The sequence below is a fragment of the Rhinatrema bivittatum genome, chromosome 4, assembly GCF_901001135.1.
Source record: "Rhinatrema bivittatum chromosome 4, aRhiBiv1.1, whole genome shotgun sequence".
NCBI classification, from domain to species: domain Eukaryota; kingdom Metazoa; phylum Chordata; class Amphibia; order Gymnophiona; family Rhinatrematidae; genus Rhinatrema; species Rhinatrema bivittatum.
The window spans coordinates 152,073,785-152,091,897 of NC_042618.1; the positions used below are offsets into that span (position 1 = coordinate 152,073,785).

Below are 18,113 nucleotides of genomic sequence, written 5' to 3' on the forward strand. Positions count from 1 at the left end.
AGCTCATTCCACTAGGGCTCAGGCGGTCTCATGGGCGGAAGCTAGACTGCTGTCTCCCGTCAATACGATATCTGCCGAGCAGCGATGTGGTCCTCCTTACACACCTTTTCCAGGTTCTATTGCCTGGATGATCAGGCCTGAGAGGTTTAAGCCTTTCAAGGGTGTGTTAACCGGACCATGGCATCCTCCCGCCCCAATCGGGAGTAACTTTTGTACATCCCATTGGTCCTGACTCCATCTGGCTACACGCTAGGAAATGGAGAAATTACTTTCCTGATAATTTTGTTTTCCTTATTGTAGTCAGATGGAGTCAGCATACTGCCCATGGCTGCCCAAGAACAGTACCAAGGATTTGTCTGTGGAGTGGCTATCTTTTCCAAGAGATTACAGGTAAACCGTCATCCAATCCCTAGGTCAGGGCATCTATATTCTTATTTAGGTTCAGTGTTTATAATTGAGTACAGTTATGGTTATTCATTTTTAATCATATTTTAATCACGTTTTTTCAATAGTATGTCCACAGTGTATTTTGAAGGGAATACTGCAGGGGTGTATGTAGGGTGACGTCAGCTTTGAATTCTGACTGTCTCCATCTACTGGCAGGGGAGCATAACCCATTGGTCCTGAGTCCATCTGTTTACTCCAAGGAAAACAAAATTATCAGGTAAGTAATTTCTCCATTTTACCCCCTGCTCAGAAGATATGTGATAGGGGCAAGAGAAAAGAAAAACAGAAAAATTAAAAAAAAAAAAAAAAGATAAGACTAAGATTAATAAAATGAAGACATGAGTCAAAAGAACAAATATACACAGGAAAGACAGATTATTTTTTTTTGAATGCTGAATGAGGTATTCATTGCATTATACTTGAGATGGCTTATATGAGCCTGAAAGTAAAAACCTTCTGTATGCTAAGGGGTAGATATTAGTTGAAATATTAATGCTAAATCCACAGCACCTCGATTGGATCAGTTTGCTTGGTTTTAGTTTTCTTCGCTGGTCACTGTGCCAGCTAACATGAGTAAATAAACTAAATCCAGAACCTCAAGCCCACATTCAGTCAGTGGAGAGATTTCTGTAGTGGGTCTCTGCAGTCCTATATATGACAAAAACAGCAGGCAGCAGCAGCATGTAACAAAAAAAAAAAAAAAGCATGTTGCACCTTCTCTAGTCCTATTTCCATTATTACTTATAGATTAACTTGCCAGTGTTGCCTTAGGACCAGAATTTGGCAGGCTTACTTTCTGGAGCTGTCCAAAGGTCAGGCTCCATCTCAGCAGCACAGAGCTGGTGATAATATAGTACAAAATGTTAACATGTGGAAATATTTTTTTTCCTGTTACTTTTGTAGGATCAGAGTTTGTGACAGGGTGGACGGGCAAAAGAGGACGAAAGCTGAAATCCAAGTTAGAGAAAACAAAGCAGAAGGTGTGTGTTACAATCATAAAAATTATACCTTTGGTTGGAGGCTCCTCTCTTACATCCCTTGTGAGAAAAATTAGTGTTGTGATGCAACCATGCACAGCTGAAATAGTATGCTTTGTATGAACTAGTGCAGGAACAAATATTTTCATAGAGTGAGCTCTAGTTTGTCACCAGAAAAGCTTATGCTTTTAAGAGAGCAGGTTTGTCTCTGATCTGTGCTTAAAAGCTTGGATTATATATCTTTTATTTCAATCTCTGTGTGATGATCTTTCTCCAAAGAAGAAAAAGCATGAATTATTGTATTGGAAACTTCCTTTTCTTTATAATTGAACTGATCATTGTGGCCCTGATGTTTTTTATGGGCAGACATGAACTAATATGCACCCACTGATGAAAGTAGTGTATATTAGTTTTCATTTTGTATTTTTTCCATCTTTTTCAATTTGCTGATTCCTGAGCAGGTTTTACATGAAGTGGATTTTGCATCACTTTCATCTTTCCCTTTGTGAATAGCGTTTTCCACTGTAGTAATTTAGATTTGCTTTATATTCAGCTTTTCGCACATTTTTCAGCACTTGAAAGCGAATTACATTCAGGTACTGTAGGTATTTCCCTATCCTCAGAGGGCTTACAATCTAATAGGCCGATATAGAAAAACGCGCAGGAGAGCCGGTGAGCGCCAACTCTCCTGGCCGCGCGATTCAGGAGGGTGGCCTATGCAAATTAGGGCCCGCAGTAAAAAGAGGCGCTAGGGACACTAGCGCATCCTAGGGATGCGCTAGTGTCCCTAGCGCCTCTTTTTTTGACAGGAGCGGCGGCTGTCAGCGAGTTTGACAGCCAGTGTTCAATTTTGCCAGCGTCTGTTCTCAAACCTGCTGACAGCCACGGGTTCGGAAAACGGGCGCCGGCAAAATTGAGCGTCCTTCTTCCGAGCCACGGGCCGATTTAACATTTTTTTTTCAATTTTTTTTTATTTTAATTATTTTTGGGGCCTCCGACTTAATATCACTATGATATTATTTTTAATTATTTTAATTATTTTAATTATTTTAATTATTTTTATTATTTATTATTTTAATTATTTTAATTATTTTAATTATTTTTGGGGCCTCCGACTTAATATCACTATGATATTAAGTCAGAGGGTGTACAAAAAGCAGTTTTTTCTGCTTTTCTGTACATTTCCCCGGTGCCAGCAGAAATTAATGCCAGCCTTTGGCAGGCGTTAATTTCTGAAAGTAAAATGTGCGGCTTGGCTGCACATTTTGCTTTCTGGATCATGCGGGAATAACTAATAGGGCCATCAACATGCATTTGCATGTTGTGGGCGCTCTTAGTTTTGGGGGGGTTGGACGTGTTGTTTTGATGCGCTATTACCCCTTACCGTATAAGGGGTAAAGCTAGCGCATCGAAAATGCGCGTCCAAACTTGGGCTAACAGTGCGCTCCGGGAGGGGGTGGCCTATGCAAATTAGGGCCCATCCCTAAATTAGGCATGTCCCTAGCGCCTCTTTTTTTGACAGGAGCGGCGGCTGTCAGCGAGTTTGACAGCCGACACTCAATTTTGCCGGCATTGGTTCTCAAACCTGCTGACAGCCACGGGTTCGGAAAATGGATTTAGTTTATCCACCGGAGCGCACTGTACTGTATCGGCCCGTAAGTTTGTACCTGAGGCAATGGAGGGTAGGTAGTTAGGTTGAATTGACCAGAGATACTTAAGCTGGGATGTTTTATAGGCATTAGTAGGGTGCTATAAGACACTATCAGTATATACACAGCATTATAAAGTCATGGGAGGTGAAGGTTGAGCAGTATGTGCCTTAAAGAACATAAATGAAGGAAGATTAAAGCAGAGGTAAAGAGCATGAGCACAGGGAAGTTGCTGAAGTTCATGCAGTTAGAATGGCAAGATGAGGAAATGCAAGGAATTCTCTGGTTTTAAAATTGTATTTTATCCACCTTGACTGTCCTGCTAATCGCCAAATTCAGAATTGCATGTATGATCAAAGCATTTCCAGTCAGAAGTTTCTTAAGGTATATCTATCATACAAACACTGTCTGTTACTAGACTCATGATGTGATGTGCCAGACTGCTAATAACATTCCTGTTTCCACTAGCCATTAGGATATCCTTTGTGATATTTTATGAGCTATCTGACCTTAAGTTGTGCTCCTATTTGTGCAAAATATGTTAAGTAATGTGTTCAGAATTAACGGGCACTTTCTGAATTTAATAATAAAGAGTGAGTCTTGAATGGTATCAATTCATGTAATAAATGGTAACAGCAGGCTTCTGATCCTAAGCGTTCTATAAATCAGTGGAGAAAATTAAGATGACGTGAAGATGGCTAGTTTAATCTTGTAAAATTAACTACTAAATAATATTTTTTTATAATTAGGTACTATGTAAGTTATTTGAGCATTTGTGGAGAGGAGATGAGTTTATGATAAATAAGAGTATTTTCCCCCTTTTTTAATAGGTACGAACTATGGCACGAGATCTCTATGATGATCACTTTAAAGCAGTGGAAAGTATGCCACGAGGAGTAGTTGTAACACTGAGGAACATTGCAACCCAGTTGGAATCAGCTTGGGAACTTCATACAAATAGGCAGGCAAGTATGGACTTTGAGACTGTGACCAGAGAGTTTGAGATGCCGTGTCCCTTTGATTTTGCGTTTTGCCTCAAACTGCCTACTCCACTTGTATTCACAGAAGTAAAGGTCAACAAACCAAGGTGTAAATGATAACTTTTGCTGAACTAACTTGATACATTTGCAGCAAGTGAGATAATCAAATTTGCAGATGACACAAAATTGTTCAGAGTAGTTAAATCACAAGCAGATTGTGATAAATTGCAGGAAGACCTTGTGAGACTGGAAAATTGGGCATCCAAATGGCAGATGAAATTTAATGTGGATACGTGCAAGGTGATGCATATAGGGAAAAATAACCCATGCTATAATTACACAATGTTGGGTTCCACATTAGGTGCTACAACGCAAGAAAGAGATCTAGGTGTCATAGTGGATAACACATTGAAATCGTCGGTTCAGTGTGCTTCGGCAGTCAAAAAAGCAAACAGAATGTTGGGAATTACTAGAAAGGGAATGGTGAATAAAACGGAAAATGTCATAATGCCTCTGTATCGCTCCATGGTGAGACCGCACCTTGAATACTGTGTACAATTCTGGTCGCCGCATCTCAAAAAAGATATAATTGCGATGGAGAAGGTACAGAGAAGGGCTACCAAAATGATAAGGGGAATGGAACAACTCCCCTATGAGGAAAGACTAAAGAGGTTAGGACTTTTCAGCTTGGAGAAGAGACGACTGAGGGGGGATATGTTAGAGGTGTTTAAAATCATGAGAGGTCTAGAACGGGTAGATGTGAATCGGTTATTTACTCTTTCGGATAGTATAAAGACTAGGGGGCACTCCATGAAGTTAGCATGGGGCACATTTAAAACTAATCGGAGAAAGTTCTTTTTTACTCAACGCACAATTAAACTCTGGAATTTGTTGCCAGAGGATGTGGTTAGTGCAGTTAGTATAGCTGTGTTTAAAAAAGGATTGGATAAGTTCTTGGAGGAGAAGTCCATTACCTGCTATTAAGTTCACCTAGAGAATAGCCACTGCTATTAGCAATTGTAACATGGAATAGACTTAGTTTTTGGGTACTTGCCAGGTTCTTGTGGCCTGGATTGGCCACGGTTGGAAGCAGGATGCTGGGCTTGATGGACCCTTGGTCTGACCCAGTATGGCATTTTCTTATGTTCTTATGGAGAACTTTGCTTGCTTCATCAGATCTTTTCTGGTTGACCTTTTTTAGATAAAGTGTGAAACTGAGGACAGGGTGAGCTAGTGAAAATCTATTTAAGTTTTTACATTTGTAGCAGTTATTATCTACCAGGGGTGCTATGGGTGCGGGGAGGGGGCAGAGAAGAAAATCTTTCTGGGCCCCTGGCACAGTCACTAGGAAATACAAAAACTGGATGAGGTTCTAAAAGTGCAGCAAGACCCAAAAAAGAAACTGGGATGAAGGAATCAGCAAAAGTGTTAGGTGGCATTCACCCCCCAGATCCATCCATTCAGTCAGGACACCTGAAAAACTGACCACATGGAGTCCTTGATGGTGTTCAAATTAAATTTTTTACTGTAACTTAAATATTAATATCAAGGCCAAAATTAAAAAAAAAATAAAAAATAGCATCAACAATATCAAAATGAGGAAAGCCATTGTCTTTGCCCATCTTACGTTTCTTCCCTGTATCTCCATCCATGTCAAATATATCCTGCCCAGTGAGGATAGGATAACTGGAGCGAAGTTCCAGAATAGGCTGGTCAAGATGGAAAATGGCTGCTAGGAAGTGGACTCTGCTCAAGTGCTTTCTTAACATTATCTTTAAGTGTATGCCCTGAAGCACTCAGAGGAGAGTGAATCATGGCCATTTTGGCGTAAAGATGGTTTAGAGATAAGTATTGTATTAAATGCAAATAATAGTAAATTATGAATACAGTGACTGGAAACAGACTATATGGTAAAGCGTCATGATAAACTAGACTGTGTTACCATTTTAGCTAGTTTGTATGCAATTTAAAAAATATAAAATAAAACAATGATAAGGTCCAGTTTGACTGCTTTAAAGAAGAACCCATGTCAAAAGGTTTTTGACCAATGATGGCAGTATAGAAGAGGCATGTTAAGTACCAGGATCAAAATAAAAAGATTACGGTTACTGTACTGTCGGAGTTTTCGAACAGCCGTCACAATCATGGATATAATTAAATCTGTTTTCATTGCATGATGATAGCTTTTGTGTCAAAGAAAGTTTGTAGAGAGCTTCACTAAATTAAATAAAAATAATGAAAAAATAAATTTTTTTTATTAATAATTAAAGTAGTAAGAAATGTTTCCCAGTAGATAGCTTAGTGGTTTTTGATATACTGTTAACTTAATACATGCCGTCAGATCAGAAGACAGTCTTTTGTGTCTCAGTTGAGGAGTAGGCAGCCATAACAAAATTCTATCAAAAGCAGATATGCAATTATACAAAAGCATTATCATAGTAACATTGGCCTACTGTCAGATCCTATTACTTAGTGAAAGAACTGAGAACTCTCATAGCCAATCTTGGAGAACAGAATTTTGTTTTTTCGTATTTTGATGACATTGAGTTCAAGGATTCGTCATTTCAGAATGCTATTTTAGCATGCACACAGTAAAATCCACCTTAGAAGCTCACAGTTTGATCATAATCTTAGAAAAAAAGGTCTTTCATTCTATTTCAAGATTGCTTATATAAGTGCTATATTTTGTACTGGCACAGGAACAGTCAAGTTATCAGATCCTTCCTCACCTGATTGAGCAATTCAAAACTCTATCATAAAACACTGATGACAAATCACCACATGTTACGAGTGCTGCCTGTGGCGCGGCTCTCTCACCTTCTTGTACGGACTCCAGCTCCTGGTTCCTCTTCACTTGCGGCAGTGGGCCGCCAGCTCTGACCTTGGGTCGCCTCCAGTGTCTCCGGCTCTGCCATGGTCCCCAGTGTTGCCAGCCAAGTTGTACCAGCTCGTCGGGCCTCTCCGCCTGGCCCGCGGAGAGACGCCGCCATCGGCGCTGCACCCCCCCCCCCAGGCACGCGCGCATCGCTGATTCTTTTAAAGGGCTCGCGGTGGGAACCTGGCCGCGGCCCTGGATGCTGATGTCAGACTCTTCAGCGTATGTAAGCTCAGGCCTCGCTCCATATCGTTACCTTTGCAACAGGTCTCCTCATACTCCAAGTACTCATTGCTGATAGAGAATCGTCTCTACGTTGTGTTCCTGTTTCCTGTGGTTCCCAGTTCCAGTCTTTCTTGTTCCTGCCCTGTCTATATGTTGGACTGACTCTCTGGATTTCGACTCGGCTTTGTTTGACTACTCTTCAGCTTATCTCCAAACCTGGACCTTTGCTACATTTGACCATGCCTGCCTTTTCCTTGCCCTGACCATTGCCTTGATTGACTATGCCTGCTTTCTCCATGCCCTGACCATTGCCTTGATTGACTATGCCTGCCTTCTCCGTGCCCTGACCATTGCCTTGATTGACTACGCCTGCCTTCTCCGTGCCCTGACCGTTGCCTTGGATCGATTATGCCTGCCTTCTCCGTGCCCTGACCATTGCCTTGATCGACTACGCCTGCCTTCTCCGTGCCCTGACCATTGCCTTGATAGACTACGCTACAGATTACTCCTTGTCCAGAGTTCTTCATTACTTGCCATGACCTCCGCTTGTCGCCAGCCTTGGCTCTAGCCTGTCAGTGACGCCTCCTCTAGCCTACTTCCTGGACATAGACTTACAAGGCTTCGGCCTTCCTTTGCTCAGGCGCCTCCAGTTACCTCCTGATCCATTGGTGCCTGAGTTCCCGTACCGAACCCAGTCCAGGGTAGGACTTACGCCACCTATCAACTGCTGTCTCTGGGCTGAATCACCTTACTTCACGAACCAACCTCGAGGCCCACCTAAATCCTGCCAGCCCCAGCACCCAAAGGCTCAACCCACGGGGAACGAGGGCTGGTATAGGTGAAACTCCAGCGGCCTCTGCTTATCAGCCCACGCCGCCTGCCAACGGTGGGGACCCGTAGGTCCCTACCTACAGGTTGCGTCAACCACACCTCGGCCCAAGGGTCCACCTCAGACGCAACACCACATTCATATCTTATGTTTAATAGTCTCAATATCAAACATGGTATCTTGGACAATATTTCAGAACACTTCAATATCCAGAACTAATTTTTTATTTCACATAAGTTAAACTTCAGAAGCAGAGGTCTTTCAATAGGTGGAAGTTTAGAAACAAGAATTGGTGTATTCCTTCCTCAGTGGCTGTACATCCCAGCCAACAATAACAAAGATTGAGGAGCAGCTTTAACAAATAAGTTTGTTTAAGATCAAAGTCATCTGAGAAGTCTATTGATAGTATGGCTTCAGGGTGTCTTCTCAGACTGCAGATCCTGTTTTAATCTCATAGGTCTGAAGAGTCTTGAGTTCCTGCTTTATAGGATATGGTAATATTCATTCATTTATTTATTTATTCAATTTATATTCCGCCTTTCAGACACTTCAGACTGGATTGCATTCAGGTGCTGCCCTGTCCCTAGAGGGTTCACAATCTGTTTGTACCTGAAGCAATGGAGGATGAAATGACTTGCCCAAGGTCACAAGGAGCAGCAGTGACATTTGAACCTTGGCTTCCCTGGCTCTTAGCCTGCTGCTCTAACCACTAGGCTAATCCTTTACATCAATATTCTCCTAACAGACCCATCCTCTCTCCAGAGAACCTCTCTTTTTCATCTTTAATACAGAGAATAACCAACACTTTTCTCTTTAATTTGGAAGTGGAGAATGAGCTCAGCACAACATCACTTGGCTTTTTATTTCCTTGATGCCTTCAAGTAGTTGATGGAAGAGCCCATCTGCTAACTTCTACAGGATGTATTTATTTAAATCTGTATAGTCTGCTTTTCCCAGCAGAATTTCATAATTAAACATGGCAGCATCTGTGACCCATCTATGATTGACCTCGTTTCCAGATATTTGCAAGGCTGCTATATGGAGTTCAGTCTACACATTGACATTCCATTGTTGTTCAGATACACACTGCCGACATGAAAGTAGTTTGGTCAGTCAATCCTCCAGGGTTTCTCTTGAGAGTTAGAATCCAACTTCATTCTCTGTCCTCCAGGGCCGATCATCTTTGTATTTCTTTTAAAAATAAAGGGGAAAAAAGTGAAAACCTTAAAATGGGGGTTCAGTCAACAAAAATATGTTCCCTCTTTATTGACAACGTTGTTATCCTTTTTGTGTTTTGAAGGTAACTCTTGGATGCTTATTAAAAAAACAAAAAACAACCCAAAAAACCCCAATATTTCCCTATACGTATGCAGATCGGTCCAGACTCCTGGGTTTTGCCTCTCTTCCAGCAGATGGAGACAGAGAAAGTTTTACTGACACTGCCATATAACCTAGTATGCCACCTGCAGCCCCTCAGTATTTCTCTGTCTCCAGCAGATGGTAGATGGGCAAAACCTGCAGTCTGGACTTAGTGTTAAAAAAAACCAAAAAACAACCAACTAAGAAGAAGAAAGTATTGGTGATTCTTCCCAGGAAGTTGGCAGGCCCTGGTGGGGCTATCCCTCCTGGTCTTGAGGTGGACGAGCAGGGGGTTGAGGATCTTTAGCTTGCTTGGTCCTTAGTCACCGGGGGGGGGGAGGGGGGGGTTGAAAACTGGTGGTTCCAGCTCCCTCTTATCCAGGAGGAACAAAGGAGCCTGCTGCTACTCTTCAGCACAGGGAAGTGTGCCTTTTGCCTTTTTCTTTCTTTGCTGATTTGGTTAAACTTAAATAAATAAATAAGAAACAAAGAAAGATTTTAGGGGAGAGAGAAGCTCTCCCTTTCGACTGTAGTGTGCAGCTCACAGTGAGCGGGGCTTGGTGTGAAGACTCAGCCCCCTTAATCCTTTTTCCTTCGGCATCAGTCTCCTGCGGGCAGCCACTTTGAAAGCATGCCGCGTGGCACTAAATGTGTATGCTATGGTGATTCGTGTGCGAGACTTGTGTGAAACGGCTGCTGCTCCTGCTGCCTCTCCGGAGGGAGAGGGCAGTTTGGGCTTGTCCAGGGGGGTGGGGTCCGAGTGGCACCGCGAGTCGGGAGGACTGCTGCAGGTGCCACGGGAAGCTTCTGACCCATTCCCCATCAGTGCGATAACAGCGACCATCTTGGCCACATTCACCGCTGCTACTGAAGCCGGGGAGAGGGGGGAGTTTCCTCCTTCACTGTCCCCAGCCGATTTGAGCCCTGTGCAGGCTCGGGGGGGGGGGGGGGGCAGGCAGATGACTTCCTGGGGGAGGATTTGGATAGTTCTGCCTCTTTTTCGATGAATTTTGTATCCGCTTGGGTCCCTGTCGCCGTGGGACGATAGGGACCCAAGCGTGAAGCTTCTTCTGAGTCTCGGCCCAGGAAGAAATCCAGAACCACAGTGAGGCCAAGGGCTGCCAGGGTTTGGTAAACCCTTCGGGGGCCCTCATAGCATGCCGCACTGGACAATCTTTCAGAGGATTCTGATATCTGTGTTCCGGCTGGTTCTGTTCCTCCTCAGGTGGATCCTCCCCTTGGGGTCAGGATTCCAAAGAGGAACAGGTGGAAGAAGGGCCCCCTTGTGGACGGCGATGATCCGAAGGTGGTGCGTTTATTCCACAGGGAGGAGTTAGGGGCCCCTGATCCTCCATGTTTTGGGGAAATTAGGAATAAAGCTTCCAGAAGAAGAGTCCGATCAGGAGGATGTGGGCCTGGTCATGGCTGGCTTACGGGGCCCAGTGAAGGCGTTTTCTTTTCACAAGTCCGTCAAGAAGTTGGTGGTCATGGAGTGGGATACTCTAGAAACCGGCCTGAAGGTGCACCAGGCGATGGATAAGTTGTACCTTTGCCCGAGGACACTCTGGAGCTCTTGCGAGTTCCGAAGATGGATGCTACAGTGTCAGCTGTAAGTAAGAAGACTATTCCGGTTGCGTGTGTGGCGGTCTTGGCAAGGAGGCTGCTGTGATTAAGGAACAGGTCGGTTGATGTGTCGTCCAAGTTTCAATTAGGAGCGCTACCTTTCAAGGGGAAGCTCTTTTTGGAGAAGTTTGAGGAGCTGATAAAGCAACTTGGGAACAATAAGGTTCACAAGTTGCCTGAAGATTGACCTAGAGGGGCAAGGAATTCCTCTTCTGGGCATGCTCACTTCTGAGAGAACACGCGGTTTTGTAAAGTAAGGTCATTGGCAGGTGTTCAGAAACAGGCCTCAGGGAGGCAGCAGTCCTTTCGTGAGCGAAAGCTGAACAGAGATGGCTCTGGAGCCAGATCAGCACAATGATGTGAAGCCAGTCCACTCCTCCGTTCCGCTCATAGGGGGTCGATTGACTCTTTTTTATGAGTGGACCAGGATCACTATGGACCAGTGGATCTTAAGTGTGATAAAACAAGGCTATGCTTTAGAATTTACTCGTTTGCTTCAAGATCTGTTCATAATCTCCCCTTATGCCTTTGCAGAAAAGAGAAGGGCGGTACAACAGACTCTGGACCAGCTACGAATGCTGGGAGCCATTGTCCCAGTTCCCATGGAGGAGCACTGGAAGGGACGTTACTCCATTTACTTCGTGGTTCCAAAGAAGGAAGGGACTTTTTGTCCCATTCTGGATTTGAAGAAAGTAAACTTGGCTCTCAAGGTCCCTTGTTTTCACATGGAGACTCTCCGCTCAGTTATTGCAGCGATACACAATGGGGAGTTCTTGGTGACCCTGGATCTGACTGAGGCCTGCTTGCAGGCATCCGGACCGAACATCAGAGGTTTCTGCGGTTCCAGATCCTTGGCATACATTTTCAGTTTTGTGCCATGCCGTTCGGGCTGGTGACGGCCCCAACAACTTTCACCAAGGTGATGGTGGTGGTGGCGGCAGCAGCCCTCAGGAAGGAGGGGAATGCTAGTGCATCCATATCTAGACGACTGACTCATTCGGGCAGAGTTGGAGGCCCACTGCAGACGGGTGGTGGATCTGGTGCCACAGTGCTTACAGTCACTCGACTGGATAGTAAATTGGGCCAAGAGTCATCTCGTCCCATCTCAGGCGCACACTACTCAAGGTCCAGACTGGTGCGAGCATTAATAGAAAGATTTCACAGCAAAACAAAATAATTCTTCCATGTCATCCTAAGATTTTGGTGAGACTGGATTTTATTTGTGCCAGTTACTTTGTATCGTCTCTTCCCTTAATGTTAAAGGGCAACTGCCTGTGGTGACTCAAGGTCTTAGGTTCCCACCTTAGCTTCCAGGGTCTCTTGGTTTGAAGCCTAGTTCTGCCTACAAATCTGTGGAGGTACACTTTGTTTTTTGCACTCCTGCTGACCAAATTAGGGGGTGATGGATGTAACCAGAGCGGTTATGGAAGCTTAGGAAACCAGATGTTTGGTTAATAGTTGTGTTGATGTTATTGGCTTTTGGATTATTGTGAGGAATTGTGGTCAGACATAGGAGTGATTCTAGGTCTGATTTAAAAAGAAGATCTTGTATGCTCAGCTACCCAGTAGGGTGAAGTACAGTGGAGGAAGACGAGTGACGACAAAAAATGTTTCAAATAAGGAATACTATCCTACAGATGGTTATAGCCTATGGACAGATGGAATATATCTTTGGTCTTGTGGACAGGAATAGCTAAGCAGATGCCATGCATTTACAGTAATATTTCTGAATAAAATAAGATTGAAAAAGTGTACACCATGGCTTGTACAAAATTTCCAAAAAGTGTCCTTTACATTGCGTTCTAATTTCAAAATGTTTGTGCCTGTTCTATTTCAACTTATGTGTATAGCTTTCAAAGTTACAAGCCTAACTTTCAGCTTTCTAAAGAATATGGGGATAGACCTAAAGATCTAAACTTGTATGCCCTAGAGCACAGCATATTCATTATGGTTATCCTGAAAACATGGCCTGTTTGTGGCCCTCGAGGACTGGAGTTTGCCACCCCTGCACTAGAGGAAAGGCGAATTGGAGATATGATAGAGATATTTAAATATCTCAAAGATTTCCATGAGCAGGAGATGAGTCTCTCTCAATGGAGAGGAGGCTCTAGAATTGAGGGGTCATGTGATGAGGGTGAAAGGGGGTAGAGTCAGGAGTAATCTTAGGAAATATTTCTTTATAGAGAGTAGTAGATGCACAGAATGGCCTCTCAGTGGAGGCAGTGGAGACAAAAACAGTATCTGAATTCAAGAGAGCATGGGATAAGCACAGGGAATCTCTGAGGGAGTGATTGGAATTGTAAAACTGAATTAGTTGAGCAGTTGGGCAGACTATATGGGTCAAATGGTCTTTTTCTGCCGTCATGTTTCTAATTTGCATGCATAACTCAGATCCATAAGTTACTGGGCATGTACAGTTGAAAAGGAATGCAGTCAGACAACTGGTCAGGTACATAAGTCATTCCACAGGATACATACTGTAAAATATTCCTAAAAAGTAGGAGTCTGCTTTTAAAGTAGAAGAATGAAGCCTAACTACAGCCTTGAGAAGAGCTCATAATGACATGATGTTAGGTGGTCAGCATAAGTTATCAGATTAATGTTTTTGAATGCCTTATAAAGAAGGAATTAAGCATGCATGTTGAATTCAATATGTGGATGAAACAAGTACTGACCTTTTCAAACCCCCTCTTGTTATCTAGTGCATTGAAGGAGAAAACACCTGGAGAGATTTAATGAAAACTGCTTTGGAAAACTTAATTGTACTGTTGAAGGATGAAAATACCATTTCGCCATATGAGATGTGCAGTAGTGGACTAGTGCAAGCACTTCTCACGGTTTTAAATAATGTAAGTATATGAAGCTTTTCATGTAGATAGTAAAAATCTTTCTCTCAAAAGGTAAGCATTTTACATGGATGACATATTCAAATGCTAAATAACTGGATAAGTAGGACTTATCTGGCTGTATGGCAGCAGCTGAATATCCGGTTATGTTCAGTGATCTCTACATCACCAGATAAGTGACTTACCTGGCTATCGGAATAGCTGGATAAATTGTGGGCAGGCAGTGAGCAGATCAGGGCGGCGCTACTTAGCAGGCTAAGTTAATCGGCTAAGTAGCGATATTAAGCCTTAGGTGGATAACATATTCGGGTAAGTTAGACCTGCTTAGTACTTATCTGCCTAAGTAGTACTTGCTATAGGGATATTCCGCAGCATAGCCATACTGCTGAATATCCCAGCTAAGTAATGACTATCCAGCTAACTTAGATAACTGGCTAGGTTTGAATATCTACCCCACGGATTTTCAGTGTTCTCACATGCTGTAAGGTGTGCATGTCTGAGGACCCCCCCACCTAAACTGAGCATGTACAATAATATACTTAAACGCTTTTGTAGTCAAATGGGTTTAATGAAACTGCAAGAGGAAGTTACATTAATAAAAATCTGACTAATCAGGACAGAATTCTGTAATTATATTTGTTCATGACTGAGAAATACAACTCTTTGTTTCACAGGTACTTTTTTGTTTTGGTGAGCTGGGATTGATGGGACAGTGTTTGTTGGTTTTGTAATGTCAGTAATATCCTTGTAGTCAGCCAGGAGCTGTCTAGATTAATTATTAGGGGCCAGTTCCGTGTTTGAGCCCCAAATTGTTTAACAATATATACGGTGATCTGACAATTTCATGCATGCTAGGTGGAGCATATAAAATGAGGAACAGAGGGCTACTGCTTTTTCACTGGAACTTTTTCTTCTTTCAGAGCGTAGATTTGGATATAAAACATGACTGTGGTCAGCTAGTGGAGAGACTGAATGTGTTTAAGACAGCATTCAGTGAGAACGAGGATGATGAGAGGTAAAAGTACAAATTATTCTGAACTAGGTGGTATTTATTTATTTATTTACAATTTATATTCCGCCTATTACCAGGCCCTGTTCTAGATGGTAGTAGCAGGAACAGGGAATCATTTGGATTTAAACTAAGGGGTTTTCAAAAACAACTCTGTTGGAGAGTACTTACTTTTTATATTAAGCTCACACCTTTTCATTATTGTTCAAAAAGAAATTGCTATGAAAGATATGGGAAACCAGCATACGACCGGCCTGCGCGGTCGGCGCTAAAGCCCATCGGGGTAAGGCCTTTAAATTCTACACCTACCCCACTCGGGCTCCGCCACCGACCATGAGGCTTACCCTCTCTGCCTTCCGGTCCTCAGGGCCTTCATCCAACGCGGCGATCCTCTTCTTCAGCTTCTTCCCTCGGACCAATCGGCTCGCCGGACCTGCGCTGACATCATCAGGGGGAAGTACCGCCAAATTTAAATCCCCTGATCCTCCCAGCGTTCGTCCATCTTCAGGCAGCAGCAACCCAGTGTAGAGGCCTGCGCGGTCGGTGCTAAAGCCCGTCGGGGTAAGGCCTTTAAATTCTACACCTACCCCACTTGGGCTCCGCCGCCGACCACGAGGCTTACCCCCTCTGCCTTCCGGTCCTCAGGGCCTTCATCCAATGCGGCGATCCTCCTCTTCAGCTTCTTCCCTCTGACCAATTGGCCCGCCGGACCTACGCTGACGTCATCAGGGGGAAGTACCGCCAAATTTAAATCACCTGATCCTCCCGGCGTCGCGCACCAAAGGAGCGCAACAAAGGGGCTTGCCCCTTTGTTCGCCCCTTCGTTCGCATCTCGTTCGCCCACGCACAGCTGCATTTTCTAGGTGGCAGTAACCTCTCAACTCTTGGGCTCTCACCCCTAGCATTACGTGTTGGTTTGGTACACCCGCTAGCACAGCCCTTTCAGTCTTAGCTGTCTGCAAAATAATCTTTCTACTCCAGTAAGCTCCAGTTCTCACGTATAGCCGCCATCAGCAGCAAAGTTCATCTCCTCTTACTGCCTCCCACACCACCTATTCTCCCTTTCTCATTGGTCTACAGATTTCCATCATGCTCTTTCCCACCATCCCGATCATTCCTTATCACAGGAGACCAGCAGCAACCATCACCGGCCTAAATCCCCCCAAATATCATCAACAACAAAAAAGACTTATCCCCATCATGCTTTCACCACTCAACCAAGTTCTAGGCCTTACCCTTTTCTCCCTAACTCTGTTAAATGCCCAATCTCTCACAAAAAAAACCCATCTTCTATACGACCATCTTATGGATGAATCTCCAGACCTATGTGCAGTCACAGAAACCTGGCTCAAACCTGAGGACACTGTACTTCTGAATCAACTCCCTCTTCACATATTCGACATATTCTCCATCCCCAGAAAGAAGAAAAGAGGAGGCAGCCTGCTCCTTGCTGCTAAAAAAAAAATCCGGGGCTATCACTTCATTCGACTACAGCTTCACGTTCCTTGGAATTTGCAGTTTTTAAATCGGCTCATCTGCAAATTGGTCTTAAGTATGCCCCACCAGGATGCCTTGACTCTGACCCATCCCCTTTAATAGAAAGTATAGCCAAATACATCAATTCGGATGCCCCAGCCATCCTGTTAGGTGACTTCAATGTTCATGTGGACGCCACACCGCTTCCCTCCAGCGGTGAATCCTTCCTCAATACTTTATCCTGCATGGGTTTCAAACAACTCATAAATGAACCCACTCACAAAGCAGGGCACACCTTGGATTTGATCTTTATTAACCAAAGCCTAACCCAAGCATCCCATATTGTCTGTTATCCAATTCCCTGGTCAGACCACAAACTAATCTCCACGTCATTCCTTAACCAACTCTCTACGCCTTCTCCCACACAGAAAGCTACAATACAACTCAGAAAATTATGCAATCAGGAGACTCTAATCTCCCACCTGTCTCCTGAGCTCAACCTTTTAGACTTCACAGATGCAGACACTGCCTTATCCTCATGGGCCAGAATCACAAGTAAAGTGGCAGACTTGACCTGCCCCCTTAAAACCAAGGTCATCCTTTCTAGCAAGGACAAGAAAAAACCTTGGTTCTCTCTAGAACTGAAATCCATGAAACGCGAACTAAGAAAAAAAGGGAACAGAAATGGCGCAGGAATCCCTCTTCCTCTAACCTAGCATCTTTCAAATCGCTCATGCACCAGTACAGGACCACAATTCTTCAGACAAAAAAAGACTTCTATTCCCAAAAAATCCACAATTTCATCTTCGATCCAAAAGCTCTTTTCTCCTTGGTTTCTTCTCTCACCAAACCACCTGAGCCGGCCATCCCAGATGACAAAGCAGCTATCAAATCTATAGAACTGGCTAACTACTTTAAAGACAAAATAGCTAACTTACTTGCCTCCCGCAAAACTGTAACTTCTCCTGGCCAATCATGCCCTCTCCTCGCTACAGCGCCTCTTAGCTATAAATCGAATCAACCCCTCACTGCCTCCTCGCCTATTACGACATGCCTGGAAGAATTCGAATCCACTTCCTCTCTAGAAATAGAATCACTACTGAGGAAACTAAAACCAGCCTCTCACCCTTTCGATGCGTTCCCAGCCAACCTTCTTATAACTTGTGCCACCGAAGTTTCCAAGCCTATCTCTCAAATTATAAATGCCTCACTAGCACAAGGCCATGTCCCTGACCCTCTCAAACTGGCTATCTTAAAACCCCTCCTAAAAAAACCAAGCCTCTCCACAGACAACCCAGCAAACTTTCGACCGATTGCAAACCCTCCCTATCATCGCCAAGGTTCTGGAGAGAGTAGTCAACAAACAACATTCCGATTTCCTGGACAACAACAATATCCTCTCTCCAGCACAACTCGGCTTTCGTAAAGCCAGAAATACGGAATCCCTCCTCATTTCTCTTTCAGACAACATCCTCATGAACCTAGAAATGAAACAACCCTGCCTGCTCATCCTCCTGGACTTATCGGCCGCATTCGACACAGTGAACCACCAGTGTCTCATTGAAAGGCTCTCTGAAATCGGCATCAAAAACACTGTCCTAAATTGGTTCATTTCCTTCCTGCAGAATAGGCATTATAAAGTCAAAATTAACAGCAAAGAATCCCCGCCTTTCATCTCTACCCTAGGAGTTCCTCAAGGATCATCTTTATCCCCGACTCTTTTTAACATCTATCTTCTCCCGCTTTGCAAACTTCTATCCGAGCTCAAACTTACCCATTACCTTTACGCGGACGATGTACAAATACTGATACCGATCA

At 43.7% G+C, this 18,113-nt stretch overlaps 1 protein-coding gene across 1 annotated transcript in view; it reads left to right on the forward strand.

Moving 5' to 3' along the window:
* HECTD1 (HECT domain E3 ubiquitin protein ligase 1) overlaps positions 1–18,113 on the forward strand; it is a 345,856-nt gene that overhangs the window by 174,656 nt on the left and 153,087 nt on the right. Inside the window, 4 exon segments of the mRNA XM_029598986.1 lie at positions 1,351–1,427; positions 3,904–4,038; positions 13,667–13,813; positions 14,731–14,825. Coding sequence (XP_029454846.1) covers positions 1,351–1,427; positions 3,904–4,038; positions 13,667–13,813; positions 14,731–14,825 — 454 coding nt within the window.